General features: G+C 40.7%; 1 protein-coding gene across 2 annotated transcripts in view; it reads right to left on the bottom strand.

Moving 5' to 3' along the window:
• The window catches only part of etv4 (ETS variant transcription factor 4), a 43,556-nt gene extending 30,517 nt beyond the window's left edge, over positions 1-13,039 (bottom strand). The window contains exons 1-5 of one of the 2 annotated variants that reach the window (XM_015361988.2): positions 12,864-13,039; positions 12,053-12,165; positions 11,370-11,460; positions 11,133-11,180; positions 885-938 (exon numbers count right to left, since the gene is read on the bottom strand). In XM_015361988.2, coding sequence (XP_015217474.1) covers positions 885-938; positions 11,133-11,180; positions 11,370-11,460; positions 12,053-12,109 — 250 coding nt within the window. In that variant the 5' untranslated portion in view covers positions 12,110-12,165; positions 12,864-13,039. Of the gene's footprint in view, positions 1-884; positions 939-11,132; positions 11,181-11,369; positions 11,461-12,052; positions 12,494-12,863 lie in introns of those variants that run through there. The other variant, XM_015361989.2, reaches the window with a different exon arrangement.
• Between the last annotated feature and the right edge of the window lie 892 nt (positions 13,040-13,931).

Here is a 13,931-nt window from a genome sequence, read left to right as displayed (position 1 = left end):
CCCTTGTTTTCCTTTAAATGTCTGTCAGACAATATGACACTGGAGAAGTGATTAAGGTTTCTCATGAATGACAATCTCCCTTTACCCAAAGCACACAAAACCGTTCCATTTGCATTTATTCATATTTATTATCATGGTATTTAGCCGCAACACTGTCCAGTCGAGGTGGACTGGAAACAGATGGATGATGGTGTTTAGTAAGGCGCGATTATAGAGTGAATTTTATCATGCACACCTCCGCTCAAGATGCATCACCTCAGAAATGAAAAAGAAAATGTGGCAGGTTGCCCTTGTGCTGGTGAGATCAAATACCCATTAAAAGAATTAGCAGTCTGCTTTCTCGAGAGTATAAAAATTTGCTGTGAAGGAATATCAAACAACCCACTAAATTGTCAGGCAGGCACCTAAACAAGCTGAAAGAGACCTGTGAAAAAAGGTCTAGTGCATTGAATAACTATTTATAGATGTATCAATGTGACCTAATTTTGTTTAAAATTCAAAGACACTTGTTTCTACGAGTCTTAATTTTAGATTTCCAGTGTCCTTTTTTGTGAGGCTGTGTGTTTTTGATCCACAGCTGAGCCCTCATCAGAAGAATCAATGGTGGTCTTTGTATTCATGCCTTAAACTGCCTCTTAGTTGCTTTCCAGAATGGTTTCTTTTGCGGCACAAAATGCAAATTGACAGGTGACACAAAGGCACAATATACTGTACTTGTATGATTTAGAAAATAATAAAGAGCAGGACATAAGTCATGTATTTTGTCTTAAACATTCCTCTCCTTTGGAGGATATCAGCCAATAAAAGTACAGTAGGCACACCCAGGCCTGCAGCAGTTCCCCTCTCACACACAGTGTTTGATATTCCACAGGAGCTGTACTTACAGTTTTCTGAGTGGAAGTCAGGGACAAATTGCTCATCGCTGTCTGGGACCTGAGCTACAATCAAAAAGGAAGGAGACAGACAGACAGTTAGAATCTTGGCACAGAACACACTGTAATTAAAACAGGAAAACAGAAATTAGCCCTATAAACACCGCCCTCAGAGCTTCAGCTAAGAATAAGGCTGTGCTCGTGCAGTAATGCAAAAATAATTAGTCTAATCACTTGTGTGGGGCCGGAGAAAGTCACTTTTAACTTGTGATGTTTACTTTTTTTTAAAAGAATGCACCAGTTTGCTTTTAGGAAAGCAACAGGTCCTTGATCCCCATGTTATTACCAGTGCTTGAGCCGAGATCTTTCGTAACCGTGCTTTTAACCATTTTTGGCAAATAAGAACACGCTGAAATTTTTCGAGACATGTTGTCCAGTGCTGATTCTGAAAAACGGAAACTGCTATGGAGTTTGGTAGCAGTTACTGTAACTGGTGACTAGTCTTTTGTCTGAGCACAGTCCAGGGGGGTGGACGGTAAAAAACTTCTAAATTTAACCAAAAACAAAATAGCTTTGAAGCATTTTCCACTGATGCCTGAAGTAGACGACATTCCCTTTGTAGATTTCTTGCTGGTTTTTTATATCACTTTCAGCAGCAGTGCTAAAATAAAGTCAGATCTAGGTTCACGTTGTGGGTTTTGAAGAGCCATTTGATCCTAGTTCTACATCAGGACTATATACTACTAGCATGATGAGCACCTATTCTTAAATACAGACAGCATTTAATTTTGGCACCACAGCTAACCTATAAGACTACACCAAGCCTAGATTCTTTAAACCATGTACAGTGCTTGGGAGTGAAAAGGCTACTTCTGTTGCAGTGCAGTGATGAAACCCGAGTGTCTGCTTTAATGGAGCACAGTGACCTTCACCTTGACTTTACATCATACCAGCAGTTTCTCCATGCAGAAGATCAATAGGAGGGGGGGAGGAACATACTGGGTGGGAGCTGGGGCGTTATTTGTGAATCAGAATGATCCAGCCTATGTGAACAATAGACACCCTGCTCAGTACAGCAAGACAGGTTAGATTTACCATTGAGGCCACAATGGTGGTGACCGACGGCCAACCACATTCTTTTCCTCTTTAGCCTTTTTCTCATGCAACTAAAGGAAAACAAACAAACCTCCACAACAGGCCAATTTTCTGTTAGGATTTTTGCAAACTAAACACGTAGAATACTGGTGTGGCTCTGATATCAATGCTTTTTTTTTCATTTTTTTTTAGTTAAAAGGGAAACAAAGCCAGACAGGCTCAAGGAAAAAGAAAGAGACAGAATTCGATCACCAAACCTCTCCCAGTGCTCTTTAGCGCTTCTTTCCCTCTCAGCCATATGAGACTACAGCAGCATCCCTTAATGTTAACGTGTTACAAAGTAGAGCATAGTGGTACTGCTGAACTGAGCTGAGGGGCAATCTGTTGAGCAGTTAAGGAGTTGACAGTATCAAAGTGGAGTTGCAGGAATGTCCTGGACTGTGAACTAGTGGAGATCTCTTGGAGACAACCTTCTCACCTCAACCCCTTTTCCCTGGTGTGTCTTTTGGACTGTGGGAGGAAACTGGATCACCACGCAAACATGGGGACAACATGCAGACTCCACACAGGCAGCACCCCAAGTCCAGATCTGAACCCAGGGCCCTAGTGCTGTAAGGCGGCTATGCTAAACACTGCAACACCATGCTACCCCTAGCTATTACCATTCACTGCAAATCCCATCAGATGTAATTAACCCTCAAAGATGACTGTCAAAATGAGCAAAACCAAGGCCCCTAAGCCCTTTTGTTTTGTGTTCAATTCTGCCTTCAGGCAGCTGTTCTGTTGAGCTGAAAGAGCACTCTGACCAGTCCTGTGATACTGTATTGAGCTCGCCTCAGTGAATCACTTGAATGCAACACCTGTGTTGAGAGCTTTGAAGAGCAGGATTATAGATAGCTGGGGATCTATGAGAGGGGTGTGGCATGAAGGTGAGTGAGGGGGGAGGGGGGTAGGGTTGAGCTTCACTGGATTCTGGGATTGAGATTCACCTGAGAGAACGCAGCCTGGGTCTGTATTGTCAAGTGCTGATATTCATTTCAGCACCACCTAGGTAAACTGTCTGAGTTCCCCCTCCTACACAACAGCAGCACTGCAAACACATCTCCAGACTGTCCTGACTGATACTACCTACTCCTGTCTGCAAGCACAAACATTCACCTCTGAACCAAAGAAATATGGAACCATCTACATGAGAATTAAAACTCTTGCAATTTTCCCCCATTTGGATTTCTCATTGCCCCCCTAAGGTTTTGTCCTACACCAAACGTGAACTGCTGCTTTTGTTACAGGGTGGCTGAATAGTGATTACCACACTATCGTAGCAAATGGTGCTGCAATTCAAAATATAACCACAAATGGTGAATGCTTAATAAAAGCAACAGTCAACCTTATTCCTCCAAGCAAATTCAATAATAAACACCCTTTATTCTGTGCTAGTCTTGTCCGCCTGGAATGCGGTTTCTGCACATTACAGATGTGGGAAGAACCAGGCTTTGTTGTGTATTGTATTAGAAGTGTCTTACACAGTTCTGTTGCTGCTTCAGGCTGTACTGTCGTCAGACTTGCTCTCCAAGTCATAAAGCAGACTTCTGGAAAGACATCTCAGAGTTGCTTCTTCCATGAACAGATCATAAGCAAAATGGCAAAGTGGTACCATAAAAGGCCAACTGAAGGCATACCGAGCATCATAGAAATGATCTGCCCACCCCATTTCCTCCCTTTATGGTGTCAGATATATTTTTTAGAATCAGACGTATTATTTTTACTTGCTGGAAAAAAAAGATCCGAATCCAGGTGTTAGAATGTAGCAAATTAACTACTGCTAATAATAATAATGTTCACCACCTGTCACCAACAGCATTAGGAGAGGTTTTAACTTTTCTAAACTAAAACTGCATACTATATTAAGGATAGGAAAACTCTATAGACTTATTAAAATGAAGGAGCTATTTACATAATCAAAAACTCGCATAATGGATGAAAACCAGTTTTCTTTCAAACCGACATTAGCTTTATTTTTTAAATTGCATTCTGTAAAAATTAGTTCGCAGATTCAGGAGCCTTGCCGCAGTTGAAAAAGAATGCCATCACATTACAATTGGCCCTCATTTGCAGCTTCTTAGAAAGGCACTTGAACTTTGCCTGTGTGAAATGGAAAACGGTGCTCAATCTGGCTGTGGATTGAAGTTGAACTGGATGAGTTGTAGTGCTGTAGCTGCTCTGAGCCCAAGTCCTTATCATATCCAAATGTTGATCAGGTTAATCACAGTAGTGTCAGACACACATACAGTAGGTGAGTCGGTGACTGTGCTACTGCTCCATGGCAGCTAGGTTTTGTTTTCCAAGTTGCCAGCCCTTCACTGTGTTTCCCTGAAGTGGCTTCTAAAATAATGAATTCACCAGTTCAACACAAAATAAACCCTTAGTTCTCAGAAGAAATGTTACAGAAAGAAAGAGGTGGGTGACTGCTGTCTCAGCTTCCTGCTGCAATGAAGGGTATTTTCTGCAGCAGAAGAGCTCTACAGAATTTGGCTGACATCACATGTGGGCACACTCAGCCACACCTGAGTGAAAGGAAATGGTCTCATAACGTGGAATGTAAAAACTGAACAGCAAAATCGAAATTAAAATAGCATAACATCCTGTCATCAGCTCGGCTGTAAATAAACCTAACTAATTTGAAGAGGCTTCATTTTGACGGGCTGGAACTGTTTGAAACTACACCTTTCGGAATCAAAATGGACTTCAGGTTATTACAGGAGGTATCCTGTTAATATAACTCTATCAATTGAACCACAAAACACACAGCAAATGAGCAGACAAATCCAAGCTGCTAGAATACAATATCCGAGAAAAATGATCAATTCAAATTGTATCTGGAACAATGACGTTTAAAATGTGCATGTATGGTACTGGCAAGACTGCATCTTTGGCAAATAAAAGGTACAATTTCATAGTCTGTTCTTTCGGCTTTACTGCTGGATGACAACTGCTGCCTCTGCTTATGGTATAATTAGAAACTGGTTTCTTAGAGCTGTGATCGCATTTCTGCAATTTTTGTTTTCTTGGGATCCTGATTTGGCATGATTCCTATATAGGAACTGTTCTCAAAAACTAAATTTAAAATGGCCTCAAGAACTTGTACTTCTGTATGAGCATGAAAGGCTACTTCCTATGACTCATAACTGAAAAGCAAAACAGAAAAGCTAAATACCATTTCACTCCCCAAAATAATATTTTATCATATAAAACATCTACTTGTTATTATTCCTCCCATCAGTCTAAGGTTATCAATGCTGTATGATACACAGTTCATGCCCTAATGAAGAAAAGAATATTCAAAACTTTAAACCCTGTGCTGACTTTCTTGTATGGATGAAATGAAAAGGTTTGCTTGTACTCGGATTAAGCAGAATGTACTGCCCAGTCCGATCACTGAAGATGGACGTTGTCCCACAACAGAACAGTTTACCTGTTATGCAAATACTATAAGACTATAGGTAGCCTTGTGGGTTTTCAGCTCATTTTGCAGAGAGATTTTGCAAAATGCAAATGTGATTTCTTAGTAATCAAACAACAAAATCACAATCCAAACAAGAAAATTCAAATGTGCCTAGGAGCACTCCCGTAGTTCAAAACGGATGAATCTGAAAGTAGATCAGGAATCAAATACAAGGACTGGGATCACCTGCTGGAATCAGTCTGACTGGCCAAGCAAAATCAGCGATAGTCAGCAATTTGATGAGTTTCCTTTTGGAGACATACCTGAACTCTGTATTTGCATTCCAGCATCATAGGGCAACAGCACCTTTTACCATCTCTCACCTTTGACTCTTACATAATAAAACAGACCCACTGATTTTAATCTGTATTTATGGATTTACTATTGTGGTATCAGCTGGGCTTAAGATAAGAGATCACTTTTGTCTGGATTAGTTGAAATAGAGGTGAACTTCATGGTTCAGATCAGTGCCACGAGTAGTGCCATGTTAATTTGCCTTTGTCTAGGGCAGTGGTTCTCAGTCTTGGTGCTGGTGACCCACACACACCTGCTGGTTTCATCCTAGCCCCCCTCCATTACATAACTGAAGCCTTACTTGAGCTAAGAAGTTGCTTCATTGGAATATTTGCATTTTGTTTCTAGTCAAGAGTTCGCGATTTGATTTCACTTACAAAGTTCAATCGTTAAACCTCCAACATGTGTAAGCGCTGGGAACAAACGGTTCAAATTAATTTTCTTATTAAGTCCAGGAAGAGTTTGATAGTGTGACTGAGGGCTTGGCTGGAACAGAAACCAGCAGGCATGTGGGTCACCAGCACCAGGATTGGGAACCACAGTGCTAGGGCATTATCGAGACATTAAAACAGACCTCAAAATCAAAAAGCTTGTTAAATTGGGATAGTGGAATTCACTTCAAGGGCTGTATCAAGTGCGGTCTTTGGTTGAGTGAGATGTGACACCCAATTCTTTCACCCGTCTATTTTTTCATTTTCAAATGAGTACTTATTGTTGTTTTTCCCCCCTCTTATTGGTACTGAGCTTTAGAGGATCCTATTTCCAGTCGAATCAATGTGTTTAATCCAATTCTAGGGCACTAGCCTATGGGAAATGAAGTTCTTTATAACCAGGTCACCAGGCTGGTACCTTGAACAATCACAGTAAAGTGGAGGAGGAAGGATATATACCAAAATCTGTGCAGGTACAGATTATGCACACAAAACCCTCTCCCCACCGGCTCTTTCAGACAACCCCAGACCTTCTCTGTGTTTGCCCAGATGGTCAAAAACAGACAGTGTGAGGACCACAAATATGTTTAGAAGCAAAACGTCTGTCCAGTCAGGAGGCATAGCTGTTACGAGCAGGCGCTATTAAACACAGCCATGCCAGGAGTAACCTAAGCCTCAGCAGCAATCTCACCTCTCAGCCGGCTGATTAATGTCCCAGGGGGCTGCAAGCTGCCTTTAGGTATCAAGCTGGATCTGAACTGCACAATGGGAGCTCTTGTCTCTCAATGCAGGAGTCAGGCTTACTGTAGGTGTGTCCGCAATCCAGCTACACCATTCCAAGTTCGGCTCCCTGGCTATTTCCTGGGAAGGCTTCTCACAGGAGCCAGCTGGCTGGCATTGTCGTGCAGAATTAGGTTGAAATGAAATTTCTGCACAGAGATTGCCTCCTTTAAGTGCTTCACTTCTTGTGGGGCAGAAGCATTTAGATTTAGTGCTTTCATATAAATATATCAATAGGAACAGGATAGTACGATGCAGTTTTAGGAGGAAGACCACAGAAAAAAGGCCAGAAATAAAAGTTTTCAGAACTCAGAACACAGGAAAGGAAAAACTACCATAATGGGAGCATACCTCTGCAAACTAAAATGGGTATATTTAAAAACAAATGGAGAACATTTAATTATATCTAGCAGAATCAATGTTGTCACTTACACAACGTATTATAGTATGATATGTACAAGCAAAACAAGTTTGATCAACATTAATCACAAAAACAACAGGCCTCAGCAGCACAACGTTCCTGCTATCTTATTCAATAGGTCTCAGACTGTAGTGCAGATACTTTCAAGATAACAAAATGTGTGTTTTGTGAAAAGTGAAACACCAAATGATGATCCCATCTCCATTTAGCTAATTATTTAACCTCACTTAGATGTAATTCTCATATTTCAGAAAAATAAAAAATTGCACCCACTCTTTTTATTTACAAAAAAAAAGGAATTTAATCATGCCAGATAATGAAATCTTCCAAACCGAGGGGTGAGGATTTGAGATGATGAGGATCTTGCAAGGACTGATCTAAAATTGTGCTATTTTCGAAAACGTAATTAAAATGTAAATCGCATTTGTAAATTAGAAATGCAAAGGAACATTCCTAATGGAGACTCTCAGTTTTATTCTTATTGGTGTAGCTGGAGCTCCAATGTGGGCTGAATCATGGACTGCAGCTCTGCTGCCTCATCACCCCACAGCCCTGATGTCAGTCTTTCTGTGGTCCGACCCGACACACACTGATGCCTCTCCTAAGTCTCCAGCCACTCACAGAAAGAAGCTACTGCACAACTCATAGGCAGGTGAGAGAGATCAGCCTTTTGCCACTAAGTTTCCCATGTGCATCTACTGCTTCAGCAGCTACACTCCAGAGGTGATCCTCAGCATTAAACAAATGGCCATAACAGATCAGAATGCTTCATTAACATTGCATTCCCACAAGCAAGACTAATTCCACCTCCTCCCTATTCAACTGTAAGTAGTCCTGTTGCTTTTGTTCTGCCTGTCAATGCTGAGTATATTTGATTCAGCTACTTAGCAGCTTACTGCATTTCTCCACAACGAGATGGAAAACATGAACTCTCTTTCTCTTTTCCCCGAAGGACTGAAAAAAAAAAGCTGAGCCTGTTTTTATCAGAAGCATGCCAGAACCTCCAAATACTGTTATAAATCAATTTTCTTGTTTCGACTTGCCTTTGCTCAAACAAATTTGATTTTTTTTTTAAGATGCTCTGAAAGCGAAGGTCTTTTCCTTGGAATGAGAGTGCAAAAAAGGAACGCCACCCCATTGTGGTATCTGGCCGGTGTTTGCAGTTAGATTTGGAGGAAAAAATAAGCGTTGAAGAGATTCGAGTCAGTGCAAGTGTGAGTGTTTTTCTTTCTTCTTTTTTTTTTTTAAAGTCGTGTTGGAAGTACCTTGAATGACTTTTGCATGGGAGATCCTGGGAGGAGCTCGGAAGCTTGAGCCATAAAAAAAAAAATCAACAAGACACAACAGGCTCACAAAATCAATTGAGATTTTTTTTTCTGGGTTGTTTATGCCTTAGAAGAAAAGGTACTACTCCTTTACTGTTACATTCACTGCGAGAGGGCCTCTCATCCATGTTTATACTGCTGGTGAATCATCCATAACCGCAGTCACTCAATAATAAAATCTTTAATTAAACCAACAGGAAACAAGGGCCATTTTCACAAAGCAGTTACAGCTTTGCTAAACCTAAGTGTTTTTTTTTTGTTTCTGTCTGCAAAGGAAAAGGGACTGTCAAAGAAGCAGCCGAGAAGCTTATTTTCCTGCTTTCATTTAGCAAAGCTTTGCCTGTGAGTTCACAAAGGTCTAAAGGTCTAAATTACATCAATTTCCCTACGGGATTAATAAAGTATTATCTATCTAAAGCCAAACTGTGAAGGCAGAACACTTCTACACCAGGATGATCCGTCTTTACAGTTTGCACTCGTTTTAATACAAAATAAAGTCTACAACCCACATTACACATTTAATCTGCATCTCAGCTAAAGATTGGCCAATGAAGATTGAAAGTTCGGAGCCTAGAGTTCTGCGTCTTGATTTTTATGTTGTTTTGGCACCTTTACAATCAAGTGTGTGAATTTCTCCAAGAAGGACACTGAATGAGAAGGACAGGATGGGACCAGCAGTAGTGTACGGCCTGTGGTTTGCACCTCATCACAGAAGAAAACTCTGTGGGGTGTTCTGCAGCTCCTCAAAGCAAGAAGCATTTTCTGATTGCTCTCTAATTTTGTTTTTTTGTGATTCATGTGAACCTATCAGGAGACCCATCCAGACTTTTCCCTCACTCTAGTTTTCAAACAAGCTTGCCCAAATCATCCATATTTTATTCAGGCTGAGCAACGTACTCCTGATCTATAGTCAAAATAGGTTCGATCTAGATTAATAACAAAGACCCCCTCTTTGGTTTCACCTGTTTGAGTTCTTGGTTCACATTAATCAGCTAAATGTGCAGTTCAGTTCCACCTGTTTGGAACTTTAATCTGACTCATTTCTCTTCAGTCCTGAAGCCAAAACGTGTTACAGGTAATGTTGGAAACTCTTTTTTTGATTATACATGGGAAGAAAATCTAAAAAGATCTTTAAATACTGTATGCAAAATACAGAAAACGGTACAATTACAGACATCTTAAGTGCATGTTAAAACACAACAGACCCAGTGTTAGACCAAATAACATATAATGTACAGTATTATTTAATTAGTATTTTTTATAGCCTAAAATATATTCAGAGGTCTCGTGAAGTCAACAACCTCACAGGATCTCTATTAATGATTAATTACATGTTCATAGACAAGAGCCAGCTTGTTCTTGCATGTACATGCTTTACCGAGGGGAAATTGAGTGTTAACACCTTGTTTGTTAGGCATTGAGAAAGTGTTATTTGCAACCCCTGAACTAAAACATTACCAGCACAGTGAACCTCAGCTGCTCTTATTATTGAGGCCCCCAATCCAATTTTCCTTTCTTACCAGCTGCTAAAGGATAAAATGATTTATTTTTTACTGTTTTCAAAACAAATTTGCTTCCTCGGAACAATGTCCCCAGTCCACAAAACCAATTATTTCTGCCTATGCTGTGATTAACAAATTAGGCCTTTTCTTCCACTTCTGAAGCCAAAGGTCAATTTCCCTTTAAATATCCCTCTACTGATGTCTTCTCGACTCAAGAGTGCAGTTGCAAAGGCATAAATACAACTAGACAAAACAGCATTTAATCCCCTATGAATTACTATTATTTATCTCTCCGTGTCATGTCAAAGCAAGACATATGAATGCAATCAGTCTGGAGTCACTTACATCAGGTATAGGACCAGCAGTCTAAAGGCCTCTTCATACTCCAGAGATTCATGTGCATCTTACTGCACAGGCAGACAAATGTCCAACTAACTGCTTTTCTTTAACCTGCCATGGCAAATTCACTGCACCATTTTTTGCATTGCAGATTTTGCCTTATTTGTTTTCTATATGCTCTCCCCTGTGCCAGACGATGGACACATAGGGTTCCACGATAGACATCCCCCGTGTTTATACTGATACACCAAGGTATTCTCGTAATACAGAGCAAACAAAAGGTCTTGCAGAGCCACAGGAAATCTATGTTAAAACCCCATTAAAAATGCAAGAATACTGCTGTTCAGTGTCCTTGCTAAGCCTGATGTCTTGAGTTGAAAGACCAATCCAAAGCCATGATAATATTTATTATATATATATTATTTAAGAGGGACACCTGTATATCCAGAAATGTTGTCAGTCTTAGAAAGCAGGATGAATCACCTTTAGGAAGGCCAGTATAGTAAAAAGCACAGCTACTGCATCTACACCAGTACAGTAACTACAGTATATACCAATATATCGCCCTCACCTTCTGTGAGCCACGTCTCCTGGAGTTGGCTTAAATCCTGAAAGAGGTCTAAACAGGGGAGAGAGAAGTGAACACACCTGGTTAAAAATCCAACATCTTCCAGCATATGAAGTACTGTACATGAAAAAAACAAGGTTCAGGCGCTGTAGCGCTGAGATTGACTTGGTATAAAAAGCAGAACTCATCTCGGGTGCTGTTCGGCGTCTGTGGCTTTTCCATCACTGCGTACGACCTTACCTTCAGATTCCTGAGGGGGCAATTCCGTGTCCGCGAATTTTCTTTTTGCGGCCATCAACGGTCTGTTTACGGGCCCATTTCCTTGCGACTTCTGCAAAACAACAGCGCGCACAGAAACCGTGAGAGGCGCAGAAACCAGAAATACGAACGTTACATTTGATGTCTAAAGTGACTGACAAGATAGTCCTTCTTTCGTGCCTTTTATTCATTATTATTAAAAAAAAGAGAGTCTGAAAGTTTTCTCTGTTTTTACAGATTAAAGAACCGCTTTGGCTACTGAATCTGACTTTAAACTACAGTTTATCTCCTTGTGTTGTTTTTGGAACAGAAATACATTTTCCTCTGCAGCCGGGGGGGTGCTTAGAACTCTCACTGGCGCTACCAGAAGTTTTAAAAAGACGTCGCTTTTTAAGGTCCCAATCTGTAAATAGTTGAAAATGAGCTGCCCTTTTCTACCACAAAAAAAAACAACCAACAACAATCATAAATGATTCTGAAGCAACAGGGATTGGATTTTTGCGATCAGCGTACGGTGATAACTACGACACAAATATAGAAAGAGGAGCGAAAAAATAGTTTTGATGTTTGTAACAGCGGCTGCTCTGAAGCAGCCCGGGCAGCCCGTGTTAACAGCGCTCGGGAAATCAACGAGCAAGCAGAGGGGGGAAAAAACAGATACTTACCTTAGCTAAAGTATAAGGCACTTGCTGATCCAAATATCCATCCATTTTATAATCCATCTGTTAACCGTTTGTGGTCATTTATGCTGGATTGCTAGAAATCCACGCAGCCTAAACTGGGGGGAAGAGACAGAGGCGCAACAGAGCCAGTTGTGAATGAAGAGGCGAGAAGGCTGCATGCATAATGAGCTCCATTCACAAAAAATGCAGGCAAGGCAGCGCTTACAAAACGCATCGCTTAGCCTGCTCCAGTGTAGTTCTGCCGGTCCCGGGGATAACTCGGAAAAACTCTACCGACGGCTCCTGGGCTGCTAATTTCCCAACGTTTTGAGTTAATATGACCGTCAATTAAATTAGTCACATTTTGTACGTCGGAGTTGTTTACAGTTCTGTTTGAACAACCTCTGTTCCGACTGAAAAGATCAGATCGGAAACGAGCTTTTTCTACAAGGAGTTTTAGATTGTTTTATATCTTTTTAAAAATCTGCATGGATTAAAATATTCATATTGTCCTGCATTCATTAATTCATGGTAACCCACACCTCCCACACCATTTTAGAAGTATTGGAGTGACGCCCACAGTATTTCTGCATCACAAAATGGAAACCGCTTTATTATTGTTTTCAATCAATGCGATTTGTTTTCAATGAATATAAAAGCTCGGATATCGCTTTAAAACCCGCGATGGACGTAAGACGTTGCTGTTTCGAGCAACACTCCAACACTGTTTGACTTACAGAGCACATATGATAATTTAAACTCATAAAATCATAAACCCATATTGAAGAACTCGGAGCTCCGAATTTAATCTCACCTGGATGCTTTTTTAATTCTGTGATATTATACACTACCAAGTTTCCTACTTGAACATGACCCTTGATTTGTTCTGTAAAATAATAATGATGATGATAGAAAGTCTTTCCAGACTTGAGTGTTGATATGGAAAGGACCTGTTTTTCTTGCTTTCAGACAGTTGTTTGCCCAAGGGAGCCGTGTCGATTGGTGGATTTCCTCTTTCAAGGGCTCGAATTTCTTCCTCTTTGTTTTAATGAATGACCCGACTTTTGTGAATGAAATCTCGGCTTCCCTTGCCAACCAATCGGCGGCGGGACGTTAGGGGTCCATAGCAACCGCAGGTGGAGCTGGAATGCAAGAGACCAATCAGTGATTGGGACCCCCGGAGCTTTTATCCGAAGTTCTCCAGTTGTTTTTCATTCACAAAAAAAGAGAGAAAACTTTCATTCATAAAAACTTGGAAAGAGCCACGAAGCCTGAGCTTCGGCGTTCTGTTTATTGATTTAAATTCACTTAGACAGGCGTTTGTAATTACTTCCCATTTGGACAGACATTTTTAAATTAAGCTAATTCTTGTTTTCTGAAGGAAATTTAATGCATATCTGTAGCACTCCCTCCCCCCCACAGAGCGTGCTGCTCTTAAGCTGTGCAACGCATTTCGGAAGCGTATATATAAGAGAGATTTAAAAGTTTAAAAGCAAAAGGGCCTACAGTATTCACACTGACGAGGAGACCAGGCAGGGCTTTTATACCCTCGTAGTTTCAACACACTGCAATATAAAGGCTCTTTATATAAGACGGCTATGATGTAACAAGGTGAAAACTTCTCACTTAGCGGTTTTTCTTAAAGATATACTCCCGAAGCCTGACCCCTATGTAGAAAAACAAGGTTTGCGAAATGTTTTATGAACGCCAGCCCACTGCCCAGATTGTTGTAGATATAGGAACGTCATCATTATGATTTCAAAGTAGATTACCTACAAAGGCACATAAATACTCTTGTGTTTAAGGACTGGTGAGCTCATTGTAATTCTAGAAGGATTTATACCGCTGTTGAAGTTTCTGTCGGCACAATAAGCGATCTTTC

This window comes from Lepisosteus oculatus, chromosome 28, assembly GCF_040954835.1.
Source record: "Lepisosteus oculatus isolate fLepOcu1 chromosome 28, fLepOcu1.hap2, whole genome shotgun sequence".
Lineage (NCBI taxonomy): Eukaryota > Metazoa > Chordata > Actinopteri > Semionotiformes > Lepisosteidae > Lepisosteus > Lepisosteus oculatus.
This window is presented reverse-complemented; position numbering and strand designations above follow the sequence as displayed.